The sequence below is a fragment of the Helobdella robusta genome (assembly GCF_000326865.2).
Source record: "Helobdella robusta unplaced genomic scaffold HELROscaffold_7, whole genome shotgun sequence".
NCBI classification, from domain to species: Eukaryota; Metazoa; Annelida; class Clitellata; order Rhynchobdellida; family Glossiphoniidae; genus Helobdella; species Helobdella robusta.
The window spans coordinates 3,808,916-3,834,559 of NW_008705398.1; the positions used below are offsets into that span (position 1 = coordinate 3,808,916).

Here is a 25,644-nt window from a genome sequence, read left to right on the forward strand (position 1 = left end):
CAAACAACAAAAAATTTCAACAAGTACTCCAGCCAATTTAGACGTGTTTAAGTTTTTTTAAAATAATAAGGCAACTATTTTTACGATATTTGCATCCAAGAAAACCTCGTCCCCAAAAAATGTATATATACATATTATTTATTATTATTATTGATTTATATCGCGTCTTATGCATAGTTTCAGGGGCGCTTGGATAAAATGACTTTTGATGTTTCCGTAGGCCTGGATAAACAAAAAGTTCTTGAATCGTTTCCTAAAAAGTTTGATGGTTGGTTGTTGACGAATAATGGCAGGCAAACCATTCCATATGGAAGGAGAGCTGTATGTAAAATATTTGTTGACAACTGATGAATTGCTGACAGGTTGACGCAACTGAGTATATTAAGGTGCCCCTTTCCCCAAAAACTCATGATCTCCCACTCACAGTCGGTATGTTTAATATTATGCAAAAAACTAACAGGAAAAAAAAAACAATTGTTTATACACGTATTTATTCTACCGTCAATCATATAAAAAATGATCGATTAATAAAATTAATATTCTTTTATTTAGTAACAATTGAGACTGTTATACATAAAAAACATTGAGACATAAAAAAAACAAAAAAGCAACACACATTTACATTTTGAAGTTCTTTCTTTTTAGATTTAAGTGTGGCAAAGTTTTTGACAACAACATCAAAGTTTATTTCGCGCAACAAATCTGCCTCAATTATCAACAGAGATAAAGAATCCAGCCTCTCTTGTTTCATAGTTGATCTGCATGAATTTTTTACACGTTTTAACTGAGAAAAAGAGCGCTCAGTTGAACAGTTTGTAATCATTAATGTTAAAATATGCGCTACATTTGGAAAAGCACACACGATTTTGTCTTTAATAATTACTTTGTAAATTTCTGCATGATTTAATGCGATCCGATTTTGATGCACGAAATTTGTGGCGAATATATGAAAGGAGTTGTTGTAGTTCAGTGTGTAAATTATTGTTCAGATCTTTATGATTAAACTTTCACAACCTTGTGATGTTTGCTGTACATTGACCAAACTAGTAAATTAATCTACTTATATCATTATACACATTTCCTCATCTACTCATCTCTGTCTCACGTTTGTCAACAATGATGTAGAAAGCAGATATACGAAATTTGTCTCTGGCATTCAGAAAATACCTCAGCTTCTGAGGTGACAGCTGAAAAAGAAAAAAAGAGAGAGGAAGAAGGTTTGAAGAAGGATTGTTAAAAGAAGCAATTGTTGTAGCAATAGATTGATGAATAGAATTTATTTTGTCCTTAAAAAAGTTAGCAAAAGAAGATACAAGAAAATTTAAGAATAGAAGAGAAGATTGATGATCTGAATATTGTTGTTAAGAGATTGCCAGAGATCACGAGGGTTGCTGTTGTTGTTGAGAGTGTTCTTAATAGATTCGATCCTACCCCTCATAATGGCATCACGAGCAACACGTTTAGCATTTTTGTAGTTGACGATGTTGAGCGTTGATTTTTCATATTTTTAGTGACGCTCCATACGACGACAATTTCTTTTAGCAGCTATTGCTTCTTGGGATAAAAAAACAACGAGGGTGAGAGCTCGAGTTAGGTTTCATTAGATAGAATCTACCGAATTTTCAGATTGGATTGATTTGATAGAATCTACCGAATTTTTAGTCTTTAAAAGATTACTGTAAAGCTTTTCAATACTTCTAACATTTATTTTATTATTATTGTTCAATTTATTAAAATTACTAAAAAAATCATTGATGTTCATGATGAAGCGTATAGGTCCTATTTCGATTTTTTCCATCAAGAGCGCTAATATAGGGATGTCTCAAAGTTTTTCAATTTTCTGTGTGTGCAAAGTGGCTTTTTTCTGCTTTGTCCTGTTCAAAGTGCTTTTATTCCGCTTTGTCCTGTCCGTTCATTATATCTTTGTCTTGTCCGTTTATTATATCTTTTGTCGATTCCTCCCCTTTGTTTGTAAAATCTTTCAATAATATTCTGGTCAGAAATGATGTCGCTTTTCTTTGCTGCTTGTAAATTTTCGGTCGTTTTTAGTCAATGAAGATTTCAATTTGCAGGTTTGAAAATATGTCATTACAATATGAAATAATAAATGACAGTAATTCAAGCGGGCTTCCTAGGACAATTTCTGATCGAGTTTTTGCATAACATACTGCAACATTAGTTTCATGCGGTACATTGCTGTTGAATATGTTTTGAGTTGTCAGTATCAAACAACTTGCTGATATCGAAAAAAAATTCAAACTTTTTGTCTAGTGTTTTCAGACGACGAAATCGTATCATGGATTAGCCTGTCACTATTTATTTCATAAGGCGAGTTATTTTGTCAACCGCACTAAGCTTGCGTTCTGAGCATTCTCACCCGGCATATGTTTTTGACTGAATTGACTGCAGTTAATGCAAACGTCTTCTCGAATGCTACTTTGCCGCTGTTGCAGTTTTTCTAAATTAAAATTCATTATGTTTATTAACAAACCAGTGGCGGATTTATGGCGGGGCAATGCCCCCCCCCGTTATCATCAGTTCAATTCAAGACAGCGTTAAATAATAAAAAGAATTTGAGATCGACTCTTTTTAACAATAAAAAATAACGCTGATTTATTATATAAATATGATACAAGTTTATTTTAGAATATAATTCATATTTTAAACTTAAATAGTGTTTTGCGGCACAAAATAAAAATAATTCAGGTTTTCTTAGTATATTTCTTTTAATGAAAACTAATATCAACAAAAAGTAATTCAAAAATATTATATTTATAATTTTATGTTTTGTTCGCAGTTCACATTTTATTCCATTTACGATTTAGCGCGTCTTATATTTTTTTTTGTGTTTCATAAAATCAGTTTTCATTTGAATTTGTTTTAAAATTTAAAAAAAAACGTCTTTTAAAAAAAGTACTTTTTTAAACTTTTTTCAACCGACTCCGGCAAAAAAACAAAAGCAGTGCGATGATCTTAATACAGTTGAGGCCGTTAATGGTAAATCCTAGATATTTCAATAATTGCATATGAAATAATTTTGTTTTTTCAACTAAAAAAAACTAGCAATAAGCTGAATAATAAAAACATTTTTTGGGTTAGGGTTAATGCGTACCAGTCATTACCCGACTAGACTTGAATTAATTTTGTAGTATTCAACTATTCAGGTCTGGTAGGAAAATTAAAAAAGTTAATCTCAACGTTATATTTTACAATTATAGAATCTGATGTCTTGGAAGAAGGCCTCTCATTAAATTTAAACGATGACATGACTGATGTTTCAGACAAAACTGGTAATTCATGTTAGAGTTTTTCAAAGGAAACAATACATTTAGATATTGGACAATATGCAACTGCAGAAATCTCAAGCATTTCGAATGATTAAAGATATGATTTTTTGAAAAATCCATGGAAACCTGACGAGAATTATAAATTTCTATTTGTGTTGAAAGGTAAAAAAAAAACGGTTTTTTAAATTCCATTGGTTTCAAGAATTTTCCTGGCTGTCTTATTCAGATTTGAAAAAAGGAGCATTCTGTAGGTTTTGTGTACTTTATGCAAATCGACATCCATCAGGTGGCTCAGTCGGAGTATTCGTTATATCATTTTTAAATCGTTATAAATCAGCTTTAGATCAATGTCGCTGTCATCAAGCGACATCTTTTCATAAAGAAATGTTTCTGAGTTTGTTTAAAAATAAAACTAATGTTTTAGAGTTATCAAACTCCGTTCTTTCCACAAAAATAGAGCAGAATAAAAAATTGCTTAACACTATTATTGAAACTATTAAACTTTGTGGAAGACAATTTTGCTTTGCGTGGACACCGGGATGACGGTGCATTAGATTTCATATCTGATAACAATCAGGAGAATTTCAGAGCGCTATTAAAATACAGTACTGAATGTGCAAGATCCGCCACTGAATGTAAATGTATACCGCCACTGAATGTATATGTATTATACATATACACTCAGTGGCGTATCTTGGGTAAAGGCCGGAGAGACCATCACCCAGATGTGAGCAGTATATTTATTAAAAGAACTCAGCTTTTGCATAAAAAACGCTATTTTATATCTAAAAAAAGTCGCCAGCCTAATTTTGGCCACGCTACCACAATTCTTGGCCCTCTGTCCAAATTTGAAAAAAATTTAAACATTTAAACATTTTCAAAATTTTGGACCACCCGTCAAAGTTATCTAGATCCGTCACTGAAACAAACTATATGCACTATTTTGAGTGTGCTACTTGTGTGAGTACCATTTTTATACAGATCTTCTAACAGCTGTTGAAATTCATCAAATTGTTCTTGGATTGCGTTCACTGCATCTTTTCATGCACTGCAGCTCGTTGGACATTTTTTTATATGTAATTGAAAGACGTTCTGTCATCTTTTCCCATTGACGTCTATTATATTATCGATTTGGTTACAAAGAAATCAAATTAGAAAATCACCAACGTTACAGATTTTATATTTAGCTGACGTGAAATTGTTGGAATGTGATCAAATAAGTTTCTAAGAAGGTTTTCTTCTATCTAAGAAAATTTTGTTATTACATTTTTCAATATTTCTAACCAAATTCTTGTCGTCATAATTAATTTTGTTAAAGTAGGAATAATATACAGTTTTCCAATTCATTCTCTAGTGTATTGGGCCTAATTCGATTCAACAATCATCTTCAAATGAAGATTTAGTTATTTTATTAAAGTTAGAATAAGATACAGCTTTCCAATTCATTTTCGAGTGTATAGGACCTATTTCTTCAATCATCTTCAGAAAAATTAGTAAATTTTGGTTTAGTTCTTGTAAACATATTTTATTGAAATCGATCGCTGTGATAACATTATTCAATTTTTTCATAATTCTTTCAAGATTTCTTATTAATTTTTTAAATTAAAGTTTAATATGAATTAAATGTGGAATGTGTTGCTTATATAGTATTTATAGTTGCTAACAAAAAATTTTTATTGGTGTCTTTGTTGTGTGGTTTGACTTTATTTGCTATACAATGCTTCCAAGATCTGGAGTCTCTTTGTGTTGTTAGCGATGTCTATAATCTTTGTACTTGTAACGATGTTCTCTTTATTTTTTGTGGGTCTGCTCTGTGCGCATTGCTAGTCCCCCGTGGTTAAGATGACATGTAAGTCTTCTCGACAAAGTCGTAGTGGTCATCCAAATGTATGTTTGAAAGTTACAGCCTTCAATTTAGCGTTTGTATTGGTATATGACATGCGACTTTTGCAAAGTGTCATTAGATGCTTTGTTTGTATATTTTATTATTAGGTTTGAATTTGTATGTTTTTATAGTAGATTAATAGTTTAGTTTTCAAGTTTGGATTGGTGGGTGATATTTTTTTGCAATTCCCTATTAATAATTTTTTCATCTACTTTAATTTAATCATTCATTATGTTTCTATAAAGCAGATTTATTGATTCGGCTTTGTTTGTATAGCTATTGTCGTTAATTGCGTTGTTGTTTTAGCTTAAATATTTATTTTTTTAAATTTTTAATGATATGATCAACGTCTCTGTTGCAATAACCGTTATTGATCAGAACTTGTTTAACTTTTTGCAATTCTGCATCTGTGTTCTTTTAGTAATTTTTAACTTAAGTTATAGCTAAAGATAACTAATTTTTACTATAAATGGTCTGAAATATATAACTTTAACTGTGACTAAATTGGCAAGTAAATAGTTATTAACTTTACTTTAACTCATTTAGTAAATCAATAACTCGATCGAAATAAAACCTTGACATCTATTTGTATAACTTATAACATGGAATATTATGAATTTAAAGCATACTAGAATTACTATTACTACTACAAATACTACTACTAGTACTACTACTTGAATAAATCAAACACACTCACATATGCAAAAATTGTTTGGGTTGTGTGTTAATTAGCGCTCTGCTGCAAATAACCACTAAAATTTATTTTATTACATACCAATCATGTTTGAAATCAACAACAAACATGTCGTTATCACTGCTATCACTGCTACTTCTACTACTACTACTACTACTAATAATAATACTATTACCACTACTACCACCACACTACTACTGCCCAATTACTACTACTCTTCTTACTTCTACTACTACAAGAACTACTATTATACTATTACTACTATCTGTACTTCTATTATTAGAACTACCACTACTACTACTATTACTAAGTGCATGTATTGAGGGTGTTCAACTTGATGATTTTGTTTTATTCTTTAAAAATCTGACAGACGCAGAAACTGTTACAGCATGCAAGGCAGTAGTACAAAATTAAACGAATAAGCAAATAAATAAATAAAAAACGGAGAAAGAAAACTGTTTAAACAGGAAAAATAAAATAAAATGGAATACAATAAATAATAATAATAAAATAAAATAAATTGACAATAAAATTAAGTAATAGCATAAAAACGCAAATTAATAGACTATATGATGACTTAGTGGGCTAATGAGGTGATCGACTAGTGTGAATGATAAAGTTTCATTAAATAAAAACTAGCTGTGTGAATGATAAAATTTTATTGAATGTTAATATGTTTGAGGTGTCTTGTAATAAAAGTCTTTTCCTGATACGTAGATTGGGTGGCGACTTGATAGTTATGTTTGCGTTGACGAAGGTTGTGTGTTGTAGTTTTATTTCGTAGTAGTAGAGGATGGTTGACGTGGTTGTTGTTATTTTCTCTTTTCTTGAACAGCCTTGAATCGAGTGTGTTGAATATCTGAGTGATAGTAGGATATGACGCAGGTAGATAGTTGAAGCGGATTAGTTTTTTGATAAGAGATTGTAGTTGCTGAAATTGTTGTTGTTTAGCAAAACCAGACCAGGATGGAGCTGTATATTTGATGCGTGAGATTATGAGTGATTCAGTGATGTCGAATAATTTGATGCCTCTGAGACCATGTGAGCGGAGTGTTTTGAGTGCGTGAAATGTTTGAAAGCCTTTTGTGATGATGTGATTAATATAAGGTGGTATATTAAGTGTGGAGGTGAATGTGATGCCTAATATTTTTAATTGACTTGTGTGAGTGATTGATGGGTGTTCTGGAGATAATGTTATTATCTTACGGCTATTGTGAATGATGAGTTCGAATGATTTATTGAGATAAAGTGACAGATTGCATCGTTTTGATTATGTGGTTAATGAGTCGAGTTCTGTTTGGATGGTGTTTGAGTTAGATGATGGTATGATAATGTAGGTGTCTTCAGCGTATTTGATGATGTGATTAGAGCTATTAAAAGTTTTGAGAGAGCTATATAAGAGAGAGACGGAGAATTAATATAATAGGTAGAGTAGATGAAAGAGTAGAGCTAAAGAAAGTAGAAAATTTATTATAATATTTCAAATGTTAAATGTTGTCAGGTAGAGAATAGACTACCTTATTTGAAAGTGAGAAGTGATTGAGAGTGTCAAAAGCTTTAGAAAAGTCGAGAGCAATAAGATGATCATAATTATTATTTTTAAGGAAAGATGTTATTGTGGAAGTAAGAGAGATGATGGTGGATGTAGATGAACCTGTAGGGCGAAATGCATACTGAATCAATCAATCAATCATCGTTTAGCGTCTAGAGACACAGTTTTCCCGAGGTAGGACGTTGTTTTCTTTGCCATCAATTTTTTGCGCCAAATTAGGCGATCACTTGTATCCATTTCATTTAAATTTAGAGCTTTCATGTCTTGCTCGATTGTTTGTGACCAGGACTTCTTTGGACGGCCTTTGGGACGTGTGCCAGGTACTTCAACATCTGCAAGAGAAGTTATGGCAATTTTTTATGGAAATGCATACTGAATATATGATGATATTGTTGATTTCACACAAAGTTGATTTGCGCTGCATTTGCTAGATATTTTATATCATTAGCTGTCGGGAGAATAAATTCTCGATAATTCTTCTTTTACATGGAACTATAGATTGTACATTATTTTTGAATTTTTAAAAATTTAATATGATTGGTTAATATCATATAATTGTTCATCGTTCATCAAATGTGATAGTCTATCTAATGCAAAATAACAGTTTGTCAAAATATTTAATTTGCTTGTCTTGAAGCTTGGTATTTCAGAAGTGTTTATATATATTTAAAACGTCATATCTCTAAACTACATAAATTAACGACTTTTAAGTTTCAGTACAACACTAATCAGATTGTACTAAAACTCATCACGAAGGCTACTTGGCCCAAAATTGATAAGTCGAACGATAACTTTAACTGAAACTAGAATCAAATAACTGACTGTAACTTTAACTTGACCAAAGCAGCTTACCTTAAGTTTAACTATAACTTTGACGGATCCTAAATAACTTACTTTAAATGAGGTCAAAATTACTAATTGAAATAACACTGTTCTGTATTAATCAGTGTCCAAGTGCTGCAATGTTTAAGTGCTCTGTTAACTTGCAATGCAATTACCCTTTTTTATATTTATCAGGGCATTTACTTATAGACACGAATTTGTATTTGTTGTCTTTACGTACACTGATGTTTGAAATGTAGAGTCGTCTTTTTAATCCATTTTTACATCTAGTAGTTCAGTATGCTTTCGTTCGCATCTTTGAAAGTGAATTTAAGCTCAGAATTTGTTGTTAAGAAATCTTTAATCTTTGGGATTTCAGCGTTTCTTTTCACTAGTACGAATACGTCATCTGCAGTATATTGATGGTTTATTCAATTCGCTGATAACTGCTTCGTCACTTGAACCAAGAGAGAAATTAGCAAAAATTGCAGACCATAATGCGACTTCATCTTATGAATTAAGAAAAAATACACTACTAATAGAAGGATTCTGAATTTAATAACAACAATTAGACAATTAGGAAAATTACAACAGAATAAAATACCAAATGATGGCATTGATAATATAAAATAAAAAACAAGCAAATAAATAAATTTCGAATAACTAATAATGAACGATAAAATGCATTACAAAAAAATAAAAATTTAAAACCAAAAAGTTTTATATTAGTAGTTCGATACAACATAAAATACAGTTATACTAGTAGACATATACAGCTAGATATATACACGTTAATATATACAGTATTGTATGAATTCTACCAAATTGTTGGCATTAATTAATTTAATGTTTGTCTTTTCAATTTTCCTTAATAAAATTTTTGGAGATTGATAAATTTGTTAAAAATAGAATTATCCATGTTCATTATGAAAATTTAATGAAACTGTTGTTATCCAAATTAATCATGCAGATAAGACCATATTTTGATTTTTCATAAATCATTTTCAGTGCAGGTTTGGTGTACATAGTTTCTTTAAACAAAGCAAAGTTATTCAGCAAAGTTATTAGTTGGTGTCGTACTTTTGTAGTTTTTACCTTTCCTAGACGTCTAGGCGAGGCACAAGCCAGTTTGCCACTTCCACCGGGTTTTTCCCCAAATCTATTATTTTATGTGCGGTTCTTGAGGCAGCTGAACAGATGGGGGACATTGTCTGGTTGTTGGTAGTAGAAAGGACAGATGTTGTAGAGCCCACTGTCGATTTTTGATTTGTAGCTGCCGAGAAAGATGCTGTGGCCAGAGAGGAGCTGGACAAGGGTTCGTCTGATTGCCCTGGACAAACTTTCTTCAGATTGATCTATTTTAGGGGTTGGTGGAGGTCATCCGTTGAGCAGCACTGCCGCCATATATGACTCCGAGGCGGCTTACTATAAGGAATGGATGAAGAAGTGACAAAGTGACAAAGAAGTGACCACAATGGCAACTGGCAGCACTGAGTTTACCATCTGCATCCATTTTGAAGTGAGGGTGGTCTTCAAGCTACATTCCGATGGAGGCTGTTTTGTGATGATGTGGCACGGATGGCTAGGGTTATGGCATTGTAGGAGGAATTGGGAGGAGATAAAATCAGAATGTTGCTTCACGGTTAGCATCTGGCATTCTGAGTGCAGTGCAGCTCTAACGGAATTTTATGGCATTATATGATTTTATTGTGTTTAGGCGAAGGGCAGCTTTCTGAGAGCGTTGGAGGCGGTTGAAACTGGTGTCGAACGTCAGCGGGACCAGGAAGGACATGCATACTCAATTGTGGAGCGACCAATGGTTTTGTTGGTCTGCAGTAAAGTTTCCTTGTTTTGACCAAATGAGGTGCCGCTGTCAATTAATGATGTTGTGAGAAAGATAGCATTGTATCGAGTGTCAGGCCCAATATTTTCGGATTATGTTCAATGAGAAGAATTTGGTTATTAACTTTGATTCGTGGGGGTAATGGAATTGGGATGTGTGCGATGTAAAGAGTGTGACTGTTGACTTAGAGGTGAAAATCTCTAAGTTTCTTTTATTAAAGAAATCGCATAGCTTCGGCAGGTAACAATTGAGCCGGTGGGTGAAAGTATTCTCATCTGAGTGCAGTGCTGCTCCGACGTGATTTTATGGCATGATTTTATGTGATCAGGCGAAAGACAGCATTCTGAGAGCGTTGGAGGCGGTTGAAACCGGTGTCGAACGCCAGCGGGACCAGGAAGGACATGCATACTCAATTGTGGAGCGACCAATGGTTTTAGGCATTTGATGCTGTCAATTAATGATGTTGGAGAAAGATAGCATTGTGTCGAGTGTCAGGCCCAATATTTTCGGATTATGTTCAAGGGGAAGAATTTAGTCATTGACTTTGATTTGTGGGTGGTAATGGAATTGGGATGTGTGCGATGTAAAGTGTGTGACTGTTGACAGGTTCTTTTATTGAAGAAATCGCATAGCCTCGGCAGGTAACAATTGACCCGGTGGGTCAATGTATCCGCATCTGGAGATGAAGAGTACGATACGATTTCATCATCGTGCAACAATTTCGTCGGATTGAGTGTATTTTAAAAAAGTTAATTAACGCTAAATGGGCAAATGTTTTCAACCAAATATTTATTAACGAAGACCTTTTGGAGTTAACACGACGTAATTTTTCCAACTTGAATTTATTCAAAGTTGCATTGTAACATGGTACAACGTTGTTTTGGCAGAATTGCCAACTTCAGAGTCTAAATAAATGTAAATTATTGCGAACATATTTAAATAAAATCGTATATTAAATATAGAATAAAATATTAAAGTATTTAAATATGTATTATTAAAAATATTAAAATCGAACAAAATATCAAAAAGATCGTTGCAATAAACGAAATCAAAATAATGATAATAAATTATTTAAATACTATAAAAAATATTGAAATAAAACTAAATATAAAAAATATCGATGCAGTAGAAAAAATTAAAATGATGATAATTAACAAAGTGAAATAAATATTTCATAAAATACAAATCAATATAAGTTTATATATATTTTTAATTCCACATATTAACCATCCAACAAGATTCAAAGATGAACCGGCAGCAAAAATCCTGGATCTGGTGATATCAAAAGAGTTCATCAATAATATTATGTACCATTCATCTTTTGGTAATAGTGATCACTGTGTTGATGAATTTAAAGTAACCGGTTTTAGATGCCAATCTGAAAAAAAAATATGAGAAAGTTTTCTTATGAATTAGGAGATTAAGAAGGTTTCAGAAAGCTTCTGTCACACGAGCTGATTAATCGACTTGGTCTGAATGAGGATGCAGAAGAGATCTGAAAAATTTTCAGAGGAAAACTGGCGGATATACTCATCAGTTGGTTCCTGATATAATTAAAAATAATAATTATAAATTTAAAATGAACAGTGAACTAAAAAAGCGATTAATTTGGAATCCATTTATAGATATGGTGATGACAAATTGGAATTTTATCGTATAGTTAAGAGAAAAAAATCACCAATGAACTAAAAAGACAATCTCAAGATAGAATTGCCAGGGAATTTAAAAACAATCCCAAGTTATTTTGAAATTATGAAAGAAAATTATGAAGAAAGTAACCAGATATGTTGAGTTGGTGGGTTCACAGTCGGTGGAGAAAAAAATTGTTGCCAAGTCTGAAGAAAAAGCAGAAACATTTGCAGATTTTTTTTCAGTATTAAAATTACAATTATTATTTAGAACCCCCCCCCCAAAAAAAAAACAAGGTCTAGGAAGACAGTGAAGAGTCTAAGTGACTCATCCAGCACATATATTGACAAATATATATATTGTAATTGAGAATTATATATATTGACAAATATATATAAATGTTCGTACAAACACATTCACATATATATACATATACCACATATATATTTATATAAATGAAATTGAATATACTTTTAAAACATAAAATTATATGAACGTTTCATTAATTAATTGAGAATGTTTTCAAATATATAAATGTTTGTACAAACACATTCACACATATATACATATACCACATATATATTTATATAAATGAAATTGAATATGCATATAAAACATAAAATTATATGAACATTTCATTAAATAATTGAGAATGTTTCATCACATATTAAAGAAATAAATAAATATGACTTTCAAAAAGTAAATAAAGTATGACTATGAAATTAACAAATAAGATAGTAACTAAGACCATTAATACATATAGAAGTATATATATCAAAAAGGGATTGATTTTGTTGACCAAAATTTTCCAGTAGTTGATTGTAGTAATGGAGGACTAGATAATAAATAAAGAAATGCTGGCAGACAAATTGAAGAAATTAAAAACCAGCAAATCAGCGGGTTCAAATTCGATCCATTCAAGAATTTTTTGAAAAATTCGTGATTTAGCTGACACTCACTTATGTCTTATTTTTCAAAGTTCACTAGATAGTGGTATAGTTTTTGATGATTGGAGAAAAAATCATGTGATCCCGCTACACAAAAAAGGAAGAAAGGATATAACTCAAAATTACCGTCTAGTGGCTTTGACGTCGATTTGTTGCAAGACCCAAGGACCATATTATGAAATACTTTATGGAAAATAACCTTTTTTCAAAAAATCAGGTTGGTTTTATTTATGGTCGCTCTGTGGTTTTGCACTCTTGAAGTTTTGGGGGGCTGTGGTTGATGGTGTAGATCATGGTTACGAAGTCATTGTAGTCTAAATGGATCTAGAAAAAGCGTTCAACAAAGTTTCACATAAGCGTTTGTTGTTCAAATTGGGTTAGTATGGAGTGAACGATAAGATAAATAAAATGGATTGAAAAATATCTCAGCAACAGAACATTTCAGGTCAAATTAGAAGACACATTATCAGAGCCAAGAACAGTTTTGAGAGGAATTCCTCAGAATGGTGTTTTGAGCCCTCTATTGATTATAATTTAAGTTAATGATATTTTTTCAGTATGTGATAATATCTTACTTTTTGCTGACGACTCTAAAGTCTTTAGAGTATTGAAAACTGAGGAAGGTAAAAGCAGTTTTTTACAAGATATTAAAAATTTACTAACCTAGCTTGAGGAATGGAAGTTGAAAATAAATACCGATAAATGCCAGCTGGTAAGAATTGGTTCTCGCTGACAGTTGCCTTCATTCACTATAATTCGCAGTTTCGACTTCCTGAAGTTGATAAATAATCAGATCTGGGAATAGTTATCAATAATAAATTGAAGTTCAGAAACCATGTTTCGAAAATGGTACACAAAGCAAATTCTATGTTGGGTATTATTGCCAGAAATTTTAAAGGAATTTAAAAAAAAGTTTTTTAATCATTGTTCAAATCATTGGAGAATATGGAGTTTAAGTATGGAACCCTTATAGAAAAAGTGGAAAAGTACAAAGAAGAGAAATTCGTTTGATAACCTCTTGTAGAGATCTCTCCTACGATGATCGACTGAAAAAACTTGGGTTGCCTATTCTTGCTTTCAGACGCCGACTTTATTTTAGTACATGTATATAGGATAATATACGACGAGATTTCAGTTGATGTTGGCCCGACTTTATTTATTCTTACAAGTTAACAACAACTATTTGTCACAGAGACTATTAAAGATTCTACTTCTCGAACAGACATTAAACATTATATATATATATATATATATATATATAAATCTCTTTAATATTTTAATTAATTAACAATTTTTCTTCTGTAGATAAATTAGCTTTGAATTAAACCGCAAATATGCTTTGTTTAGTTTTAATTCTTTAATTTTCAGTCAGACATTTAAACTTCATCGTTGTTACTTCTATTTATTTTATGTTAGTTTGTTTCAATTTTTGAACTTTGTTTTGTGATGCCCGTGCTATTATACGATAATAATAATAAGCATAGTTAAACATATTTATAAACTAAATTGAATTAACGTCAAATAAAAATAGTTAAAATAAAGCGAAATGAAATATACGGTGTACAAAAAAACAATGACTGTGTATGTATAAATACATGTAATAGTTGCTTAAGAAGTAATAAATGCAAGTATACATATATACAATACGCATATTTATTGTAGCAAGTTAATTCAATTTCTTTGCCATCTAATTGTTTTGACACCAGAATTATTTAAGTTATTCTGTCATATGAAAATTTTCAACTTCAGATTTGGATTCAAAAGAATCTGATTCATCGGATGATTCAACGAATGACGGCGATAAAAAGCTTTATTTATTATTGGCTCTTGTGAATCTTCTCATTTTTGTCAGTTTGCTAGCTTCATTTGCTGGACTTTTAAGTAAGATGGATAGACCGTTTTTTCCTGTACACTACAAATTTTTTCTTTGTTCGATGAAATCTACTAGCATTTTAATAACTGATTTTAATTTGCCATTATTTTGAGCAGTCGGCAATATTTTTTAGTGTTTCTATATAGCGGAACAATTTTTTAATTTAATTTTTAATATGGGTTCTAATTTTCATGGGGGTCAATTAAGTACTATGACGGTGTACTAAACGGACCTAGCAAAGAACTTGATAGACTAATAAAAAACAAACAAATTAATGAAAACAAGCAAGTAATAATTATTTTTATCTATACATAAAATGAAACAAAAAATATAGTTAAAATAAGTTTATCTAAAATTTAAACAATATTCTATTATATATTTATAGAATATTGTTCTATAATTTATAATAGTTATTGTTTTTATAATTTATTTATAGAATATTGTAAAAATATATGGTCTATTACCAACATTTACTAAAATTTAAAGAAAACAAGTGGAGAAATATAAAATAGAGGTATCTATGATGTGCAAACATTAACTGCATTGCGCATTGTAACCAAAATTCCTCATTCAGCACTGGTGACCAAACCAACTTGATGCTTTTCTTTACTTGATATTACATAATCTAGAATCTGAACTTTCGAAAATCTTGTTTCATTAACATTCTAAATATTGCTCCGTGAAAATTTGTATTTAACCAATGTGGAACGGGGTTATCATAAAACTGACCAACATTGCTTTTGTTGAATGCTGACATTCTGCCAACTGAAGAAGGTTCTGGCTTTCTTATGGTCAATTCAGTATTTCTTGATTGAAAAGATTTTAACCAATCCGCTCCAACCTGTTTCCCATGGATTGACACCTCTAGAACGTGAAGGATAAAACTTTCTTCAAGTTTTTTAGCACACTCGTATGCAAGTTGTCTTACGACTATAACCAAATCCCATCTTGGATGCTGCTATACAAAACATCAACAAAACATTTCTCTTCAGAATTTTTAAAGATTTTCATTGAGAAATTTCGGTACGGTTTTAACTTATGACATCTGAACTTGACAAAAATGGCTTTTCTTATAATTTTTGTATTTTTCTTTCTAGAGTTGAACGTTTTATATTATAAACCTCAGAAGCTTGTCTTTGAGACATTTTACATTTCAAGATGTCATCTAAAGCCTGACACATGTCATCTTTATTCTATCCATTTTTTATGGCATTCTGTTCTCTTGACCTCATTCTCTTGTATTAATAAATAATAATTTATTTTAGATTATAATTAAATAAAATTATAGAAAAATTCACAATTGAAATACTTATTAAAATTGAAAATGCAAAAAAAATTTAGAACTGTGAGTAATACCACATTAGAAGTGTGGTTTATTTGGTGCACACAAAGTTGGTCTTTCCTGTAGTAGCATAGAAGTTACGCACTAAAAATGGTCTTCCAACAAAAACGAAAAAAGATAAAACTGTTAAATATGAATCCTTGTGTTCAGAAAGTATTATTTTATAAAAATGAACAAAAAAATATAGCGCGTTTTTCAAAAAATCAAAAAAAATTTACTTTTTTTTCAAAAATCAACTTGTTTGAATTTGTTAAATCCGATTTAAAAGACATATATTTAAATTTTTATCTGGTTATAGAAAACCAAAAGACGGATTTGAATTTTAAAAAAAATTGAAATTTCGCATTTTTACTATTTTTAATTTCAATGATCCTTTCTGTATACGATCCGTCTCACTATATAGAAAATGCCCTTCATAAATAAATTTTCAGATAATCAATGCGACAATTAATGTAATCGTGGTGTCGGAGTCAGTCGGATAACTCAAATTTTTTTATTTAAAATTCTCTGACTCCTCGAAAATTTTTCCAACTTTAAGAAAGCACATTAGAAAAACGCCCGCACGAAAAAAGCACACATCAAGAAGGCAACAAACATATTTGTGCACATCCAAACCACACGTTGGTATAAGCACACACAGAAAAAACCTGCAAATAGAGCAAAGTGCACACAGAAAAAATGCACATTGATTGTGGCGCCCACAGAAAAATACAGTACATAACCATTCAGTTATATGAGCGCAGTAATAGATAAACCCATAAAGCTCGCATACAATAGGCACTCACATGTAAAACGCATGCATTCATAGGCTATAGGCGTAGCCAGGTTTTCGTTTTGGAGGGGTTCTTAAAATATTATTTTAATATATCTGTAAATAAACTATTATTTTTTATTATAAAAATTAAATTATAAATAGCATAGAATTTGATTTATTAGTAATTTTTTCAAACTGAATATGTTTATTTTTTTTTCATTTAGTATAATTTCGGATGTGGTGTTTCTTATGTATATATTGTATTGTATGAATTCTACCGAATTGTTGGCATTAATCAATTTAAAGTTTGTCTTTTCAATTTTCTTTACTACAATTTTCTAGAAATTGTTCAATTTGCTGAAAATAGAATTATCTAAGTTCATCATGAAAATTTAATGAAATTGTTGTTATCCGAATTCATCATGCAGATAAAGCCTTATTTCGATTTTTCATAAATCATCTTCAGTGCAGGTTTGGTTTATATAGTTCCTTTAAACAAAACAAAGTTCTTTAGCAATGTTTATTAGTTTGTATTGTATTCTTTGTTGTCATTCTTTAGCAATGTTTATTAGTTGGTATCGTCATCTTTGTTGTCATACCTTTGTTATTGAAGTTAATATTAAGACGCCGAGTTGGTAATGATTTTATCATTTTTTGTTGGATGTTTATTTCGGGTTTATTTTTAGATGTATTGTGTTGGTGCTTTGATAAATTATTTTTATGTTATTGTCAAGAATTTGGCGGGTTATTGGAATTGCATGTGTTGATTGCAAGTGAGATTCGAGGGCTCTTCTTTGTGTATGCATTGTGAGATGTCTTGATATTTGATCTTTTCGTGGAGTTTGACTAGCGGCATAGTGATTGCGGGTTTGTCACCCCGGTTTTCGGTTGATGTGAAGATGCGAGTCGTTATCGAGAACAACTTTTCTTTTTCTGGGGACTGGTTTGGTGACTCGTGGTTGGCAAGGGGATGTTGAAGAGTTGAACCGATAAATCTTTTTTCTGTTTTTGAATGGCATTGTCAAATGGATTGTCATTGTCTGTTATTTAAGAAGTGAAAGTCCTCTGCCATGCTGATAAATAGAAACAGTTGAAACAATGTTTAATTGAATAACCTATTAAGGTTATAGTTTATTAATAACTTTTAATTTTCATTATTAGAATTAGTCATCTTAATTTTACTTTCTTTGGTCATATTTTTACTGTCTGTTGGATTTTATTGAAAGGTTGGATTGAGTGTTTGGTAGTTTCAAGCTTGTCGTGTGGATTAATTGACATTCATGTTTCAAGTTATTCAGCTGTTTAACTTTATAATCCATGGAGTGAATAATTATAATAATAATTTTGATACTTATGAGATTAAATAAACAAACAAAAAATTTTATGCTTCGTCAAAAATTGAGCCAGTTTTCATTGCAAAAATAAATTAAACTATTTCTCCGCCACTGTGTTAGCATATTCACTCTATAACGCACATATTCATCTGTACAAATACACGCATACGAATATAAAGACATACCCATGCATTTGAAAATAGCATCCGACTACACGGTCATGAGGTTTTCATACATAACTTTTACTATTACCGTTTAAGCTAATGTCTGTGTGAACTTATATTGATGGGCATTTTTTCTGTGCGCTTATTTCGGTGTTCGGTTTTTTCTGTGGGCGCTTATTACAATGTTCACATTTTTCACTTTTACTGGTGGTATTTTTTCTTTTGCGCTTTGTCACGGAGTTATAAAAAATAACAATAACAAAATTACGAGATGTAACATAAGATTCATTAAAAATAACATCAAAGCAAAATTACAGCTTATTCGTTTTGAAAACTTGAGTTTCTTTTTAAGTAATTATTAAATAAGGCGACTAACATTTAAACTCGTGTATTATAATACATAAAAATAAAAAAAAGAAATTAAAAAAGCATAAAAAAATCTTTTATAATTTTTTTTGAACTTGGAAAGTTGAAACACGATAAATCAAATAAAATTTATTTAGTAAACAAAAAAAGAAGAAAACATAAAGCAGATAACATAATAACGTTTTTTAAATGCTACTGAAAGTAATTTGCATAACTCAGTTTTTCTTCTATCTGAAGTTTTTTTAATTTTCGTTAAGTAATTAAAAACTTGAAAATTATTTCAGTCTTTTATGTTAATTGAAAAAATTTTTTTACTAGAATTTTTTTTCCTATTCTTTTTTCTCGTGCTGTTTTAACATATTTTTTTATATGACCAGTGAAATTAAAAGCATTTTTATTTATTAATACATTGAATAAATTTAAAAAAAGACGTTAAACGCTTTATAAAGCAATATCAGCTATCTCATTGAGACCGAAATAAAAAATAATATTGTTAAATTTGTTAAAATTAATAATAAATAAAATAAAAAAAACGAAATATAATAAAATATTATTAAATTTATTAAAAAAGTTATTAAAATATAATATTATTAAATTTATATTAGTTTTTCTAGATGATGGCATCTAAATAAGCCATAACTTTTTAAGTTTTATATGTTAAAAAGGCACTTTATTGGTATGTACATTATTAGTTAAAAATTTACAATACTAATATAAGTATCATGAACTGTAGTAAAGATTGAAAATTGAAGTGTTTCCTATTATTTTTTCAAAATGAATGAAGCATATTTTTTTCACTGCTTACCAAAACAATTAGCCAGAACATTAAATGTTAAAATTTTTAAAATTTATTTTCATTTTGTGCAAAAAATAGATATAATATAAATAGGCCTGAATTTACGCATGGGCGGCAAATTAAAGGGGGCGGCAAATTTTGGGAATAAGTAAAGAAAAATTCTGAAACATAAGTAAAAAAAATATAACAGAACAAAATTATATAATTACTAGAAAAAATAGACTACTGAGCGGGTCGCAAATTTTTATTCACAATTGAAGCTACTATGTTATAATGTAAATGTACAAAATACAGACTGAATGCATTATTTAGAGGACTAAAGATGTTACTTCACACTGCATAGCAAAGCCCTAGCTACGCAGGTCTTGAGTCTGAACATTTTCCGGAAAAATTATACTTTCGATTCGTTAATTTATCGAGTTTTCTAAACTTATGAAGAATGTTATATAATTCATAAATTATTTACAATAACTAATAAAAAGTTTTTTTTATGACAAAAGTTCATTTTTGCTAAGACCACACTATAACTTTTATCACCTGACCTTGACCTTTCCGTTGTCGCCACTGTACGAAGGGATGACTACAAGAAAAAAATGAAAATTCTAACAGAAGACCGAATATCACGAAACTTAAAAAATTGGACATAATCTTTCTGTTTACTTTTTGTGTCTTTGAAGAAATAAATAAATAAATAATTAGACATAATGTAATTTGTAGTATCATTTTTATTTTCCAATGGCATTTTAGAACTTGGGCAGAAAATTTATATTCATACTAGTGTTAAAGGCGCCTGGTCTTCCTAATGCAGTGGCTGGGTTCGAATACAAAGAGATACTCGCGTATCATCTCCAATGTGTATGATGCGTGGTTTTCACGAGTATTCATATATGCAATGTATGTCATTGATACCTCTGAAGCAGGCGCAAGAGAGAATGAACTTCAACTTTTTTAACCTTCATAATTAGACCCGAGTTAAAAGACGAGAAATTAGACTCCAAAGTTTCACTGCTTTAAGTATTTCTTTTTTTTTTGAAAATTTTAACGGCACTGCAGCTCCCAAGATGGTGCTATAATGTGCCAGTAATTTTAATATTTTTTTCTTAATTTTTATTTTATTTATTTTTTTTTCATAATTATGTAGTTATTATTATTACATCTTCAAAATCAATCACAGTCGAAAAGGAAGAATCCGATCAAAATATATCAACACATCAATCCAGAAAGATAAATGATAATCTTTGACTTAAGTATATTTTAAGAGGTAAGGTTATAATAGTTTATTCCAGTCTTTTGAAGTTGACGGGTAACAGATTCAATAACCAAACCATAGACCAGAAGCACCAGAAATTGACGTCAGCACGAAGAGAGAAAACCCACCTACCGTTAGCCGGTTTCACAAACCAATGACTCTCACTTCAGTGCATTCACTCTTCTTCAATAACGTTTTGACTATTTAAGTTCCTCGTAAGTCGCTTGATTTTTCACCATGGAGGCCACCCACAGACGACATTCGACACAAAATTGAAAAGATTATAAAGATTAAGGATAGAGTGGTCTGATTCTCTCTTAGCGGCACACGAGCCTCCACCATGGTATTTAGCCACTGTAGATTCTCGATGCACCTTGAGAGAAATGCAAAACTGCACAAATCCTCTCGAAGATATTAGAGTTTCCACTATGGTATTCAGCCAGAGCAGATTCTCAACACATCCCGAGCGAACCGTACAGATGTAAAAATAACACATCAATGGCGTTTGAGCCTCCACCATGGTATTTAGCCATAATAGATTCTCGACACACCTCGAGGAATTTTTTAGCCTCAATCAAGAGAAATGATTAAACCCCTTATAGTATCCGAGTCTCCACTGAAGTGGCTATCCACAACAGATTCTCGACATACTTTCGGGAAAATGTATATCTTCTCTTTGTCATATCTGAGCCATCAATACGAGGCATGTCCACAGTAAAAAACCTGACACGCCACACAGGATGATTAATATTTTCCTCTTTATGTTGGTGAAATGCACAAATAGAAAGCCACAAATCAGTAAAATTAGCTAACCAGCCCGAGTTCAACCCCCCCAAAACAGCGCCATTCCCAGCAACTCTAGCCACAACACAATCATCTAATCCAAATTCCCGTCAGCTGTAGAATACAAGTAATTTATATAATTAAGCTTCTTGGTGTTAAAAGTTAATTGGCTCAATTCTTATTCTAGACCAATGCATCGACACAGCACAATCAAGAAGCCCCCCTCGACTGCGTGATTTCAAGAGCTGTTTCAGTGAAATTTATATCTTATCATAGTAATTAATCTTTTTTAGGAATTCTATCATTGAAATGATATTTTCTTTTATTTTCAAAATGTCAACAAGATTATTAGGCAAGGATAACAAAGTTCTTATTTCTTTTGTTTTATTGCAAATAAATATATGTTTAATAGTTAATTTATTATTACAGAATTGACAAATTGGAATTTCTTTTTTATTTAAGATATAGTTGTGAGTGAGAGATTAAAATGGCCTATCATGATTCTATAAATTTTGTTTACAATAAATCTATTGTTAAATATATTAATATTTGTTTTTGCAATGTTTGGTTGTATTTGCTGGAGATTTGCTTTTGTTTGCCATAATGATATTAGATATTTTACAATGTTTGGTTTTAAATCAGAATGTGGAATCGCAATATCTGTTATGGGGATCTGGTGAGCTTTTATTGCTGACATGTCAACCTTTTTATTGCCAATTATCCCTATTTGACTGGGGATCCATACTATTTGGATATTACATTTATTTTGTATTAACTTATGCATTTTAATTTTTATATTTTTTATAAGTTCATTATTTATTTCAACTTGTTTAAGGGCTAGTACAGTTGACAAGGAATCTGTCATTATGATATATCTTTTATTATTTTCATTTGTTAGTTGTTTTTCTTGAAGCATGATTGTGTAAAAGGGTCAGGTGATGCCCACGGAAAAAAGGAGCGCACGTTATATTCATAACCCAGGGGCGGCAGATTTTAAAATCCGCCTCTGATTATAAAAATGTATATTTGGAACCTGCACATCAAAATACATAAGAATCATATGTTATCTTACACTCAACACAAATGCAACTAAAAGCATTATGATTTTGGACAGTTAACACTGGTGCATCACATTTAAAAATAAAAACAGTTGTATAGTATGTTTGTTATCACTAGTATATAGATGATTGATCATTAAACAAATATCTGCTGGAGAAACACGACCTCAAAAATCATATTAGGAATACATATTTTAAAAAATTTTAACCGACAAAATTAATAACCAAACAAATTTTTATATTATTAAAATCACATAAAACAGCGATTTACTCCAGGAATCCAGAACGTTTTGAAAAGTTGACAAACAAGTTCCCGATCGAATGGGCTTGCTACTTCCTTGCAAGTTTGGTACTTTTTAGCGGATTGCTGTTCTGTATATTTTTCATTTTGTTCAAAAGAACAAGAATATACGAAAGTTCAAAAACGGTGTTTGTCGATGCTCTTCCCTAGAATGCCATCCGAGTTTCGACAAAGAAAAAAATTAAACTGAATCAAATTTTGAAATTTTATAAGAAAACCCTTTAAAGAAAAATATTTGAAACGTTTTTGCTATTACTGTAATCATAAAATCATTAAAGTTTAACAGAAAACACTGGCAAGACCATTATAATTTTAACACACAAATATTTTAATAGGGATATTTTATTAACGTCAGTCAAATGATCATATCGCGTCTTCTTTTTTATTATCGTTATCGTCTTCATCTGTGTCTTCAACGTCCTCGTCTTCTTCGCCATCGTCATCCCCTAGATTTTAAAATTTTTAATTAAATCTAATAAAATTGATATTATTTAAAATAAGTTTGAAACTTTATCTTTTATTTTTGCATAAAATATGAATGAATACTTTAGTCAGTCATTTGGAGGATCATGAATTTTTAGTGGCGTGGTGGTTTTTTTAAGGAAAGCATTTTTTTATTTCATTTTTTATTTAGCTAAATAATTAATCATAATAAAACCAATATTTTTTTTATACAAAATTTTCAAATTTGTAGGGGTGCAACGGTTTTTTTAATATCGTCCAAAACAAAACGTTTTCATATTAAAACTGTTAAAAATGCACTCGTTATAATGATGTTATTACGGTCCCAACAAAAGAGAAAAAGAAAACATTTTTCATCCTTAATTATATCAAATATTCTAAATATTTAAATATCTTAATACGCTTTTAATTACTAACCATGTGCTCATCACTTTGCTACAGTTCAAAACGTAAACAAAATAATCTCAGCCGTACGTTTTCGTAATGTTCACCAGAGTAATTAAATAATTAATATTTAAATTATATCGTTTTATTTACTGTATACCTTATAACATTTTGCATTATCGATAATTTGGTCGCCGTCATACCAATATAATCGGAATTATGAAGACAGACTTGTGGTATTATAAATAAAGAATCACATGAATCACCCAAAACTAAAATTTCTAGACAAATCTTGGACCAAACTGTTAAATTGGATGGGTTCAGCAGTGTTCATTGCTTTAGTTTTGCTGATGTTGACTTTAAATCCATGATCGGCGAGTCTGGTGTTCAAATCTTCAAACATCTGTGCTGCATTCTGCTCAGACGTGGCTGTTAAAACGATATCATCAGCATATATTAGATTCCAAATGTCACCAGTGCGTTTCGGTTTTGTGATTTCCATCATAGTTATAAATAACAGTGGACTGAGAATCGAGCCTTGGTGAACTCCAACGCCGATGTCAAATGCATCTTTGTTTCCAACCGTTGTGCTGACGAGAGTCTTAGTATTCGTATACATTTCCATCACAAGTCGAACAAGATATTCTAGAATGAGTTGTCGACATAGACTTCACCTGATTGCTTCACGGGGAACTCGATCAAATGCTTTTTCAAGGTCTACAAAAATGTGTGATAGTTGTTGATGCTTTGCGAGGTATTTCTCTTGCAGTTGCCGAAAGATGTGAATTGCATCAATTGTTGATTTCCCCGCTAGGAAACCAAATTGATAATTTCCGATTGTGATGCACGACGTTAATCTTCTCTCAATGATTTTCTCGACAATTTTTAGGGAGTGTTCTAACAGTTCAATGGATCACCTTTGCCTTTATATAGCGGGACTGTCATGCTATAGTTCCATTCAGTCGGCATTGAGCAATTTCTCCAGATTTCACGGCAAAGTTGTAGTAACGTTTGGATACCTGCAGTACCAGATGCTTTGATAATGTCATTTGTGAGTCTAGAGGGCCTTGCTGCCTTACCATCCTTTATAGCTTTCAGAGCTTCTGTAAGCTTCTCTACAGTGATGTCTGGAATCGGACCATCGATGGGTGGAGCGTAAAAGTTGACATTGATTGGATTTGTTGCTAGAAATTTTTCTTGATGAATATTGCCTTGCAGCTTCCACGTTTTGATTCTCCGAGGCATTTGTTTAGACTTATGTTTTGACAGTTTGACAACCAGGTCTGCCGCAAGAAGTCTATGTTGAGCGACACATGATTTGCCAGGTATGACTTTGACGTTTTTAAATAGCCTTCGGTGTTGTTGCTTGACAGCGAAGAAATCAATTTGCGTGGCTGATGGTCCACTTTTGTATGTTATGAGATGTTCCAACCTCTTTCTAAAATATGTGTTCAGTAAACAAAATCCGTGACTTTCAGCAAACTCAAGGATGCGGTTGCAATCTTCATTTCGTTCTCCATAGCCAAAACCGCCATGTACGTTGTCAAAATCATCTGTTTTCTCTCCAACGTGCCATTGAGATTGCCTCCAATCAGGATTGTTTCAGATTTTGGTATTTTTGAGATGGTGTCAGAGAATGCAGCCCAGAAGTCATTTTTTCATCTCTTCTGATTCGCCTGTCTGTGCTGCGTATGCAGAAAAAATAATCATTGTTTGCTTTTCTATGCAAATCTTGATCCACATGAGACGTGAATTAATCCCTTTAATATCCAGTACTTCTTGGGCTAGCGGTTCTCTGACGAAAATTCCAACACAATTTTTAGTCCAGAATAGTTTATATTTTTCTATATATATATATATATTTACAATATTCTATAAATTCTACCGAATGTTTGGCGTTAATATGTTTGTAGTTCGTTTTTTCGATTTTTCTCACTAAAGTTTTTTGGTGAACGTTTAATTTATTAAAATTCAAAATAAACTTATTTTTCGAATTCATGCTGCAAATAAGGCCATATTTCGATTCCGAATGAATCATCGTCAGTGCTCCTTGTTGTATATATAGGGAAATATTGACTTTGTCAAGATTAACTTTGACGTTGTAAAAATTAACTTCGGT

At 31.2% G+C, this 25,644-nt stretch overlaps 2 protein-coding genes across 2 annotated transcripts in view; one reads left to right on the plus strand and one right to left on the minus strand.

Annotated features, from left to right (window-relative positions):
• The window catches only part of HELRODRAFT_165037 (hypothetical protein), a gene marked incomplete at both ends in the record, with an annotated part of 4,011 nt that extends 3,644 nt beyond the window's left edge, over positions 1-367 (plus strand). Inside the window, one exon of the mRNA XM_009030937.1 lies at positions 294-367. Coding sequence (XP_009029185.1) covers positions 294-367 — 74 coding nt within the window. The remainder of the gene's footprint in view (positions 1-293) is intronic.
• Positions 368-637: 270 nt separating this feature from the next.
• HELRODRAFT_153339 (hypothetical protein) lies at positions 638-853 on the minus strand (the record flags this gene model as incomplete). The annotated part of the gene is made up of 1 exon (XM_009030938.1): positions 638-853. A coding segment is annotated over one exon (216 nt), but the record flags the coding sequence as incomplete, so codon positions are not given.
• Positions 854-25,644: the final 24,791 nt, after the last annotated feature.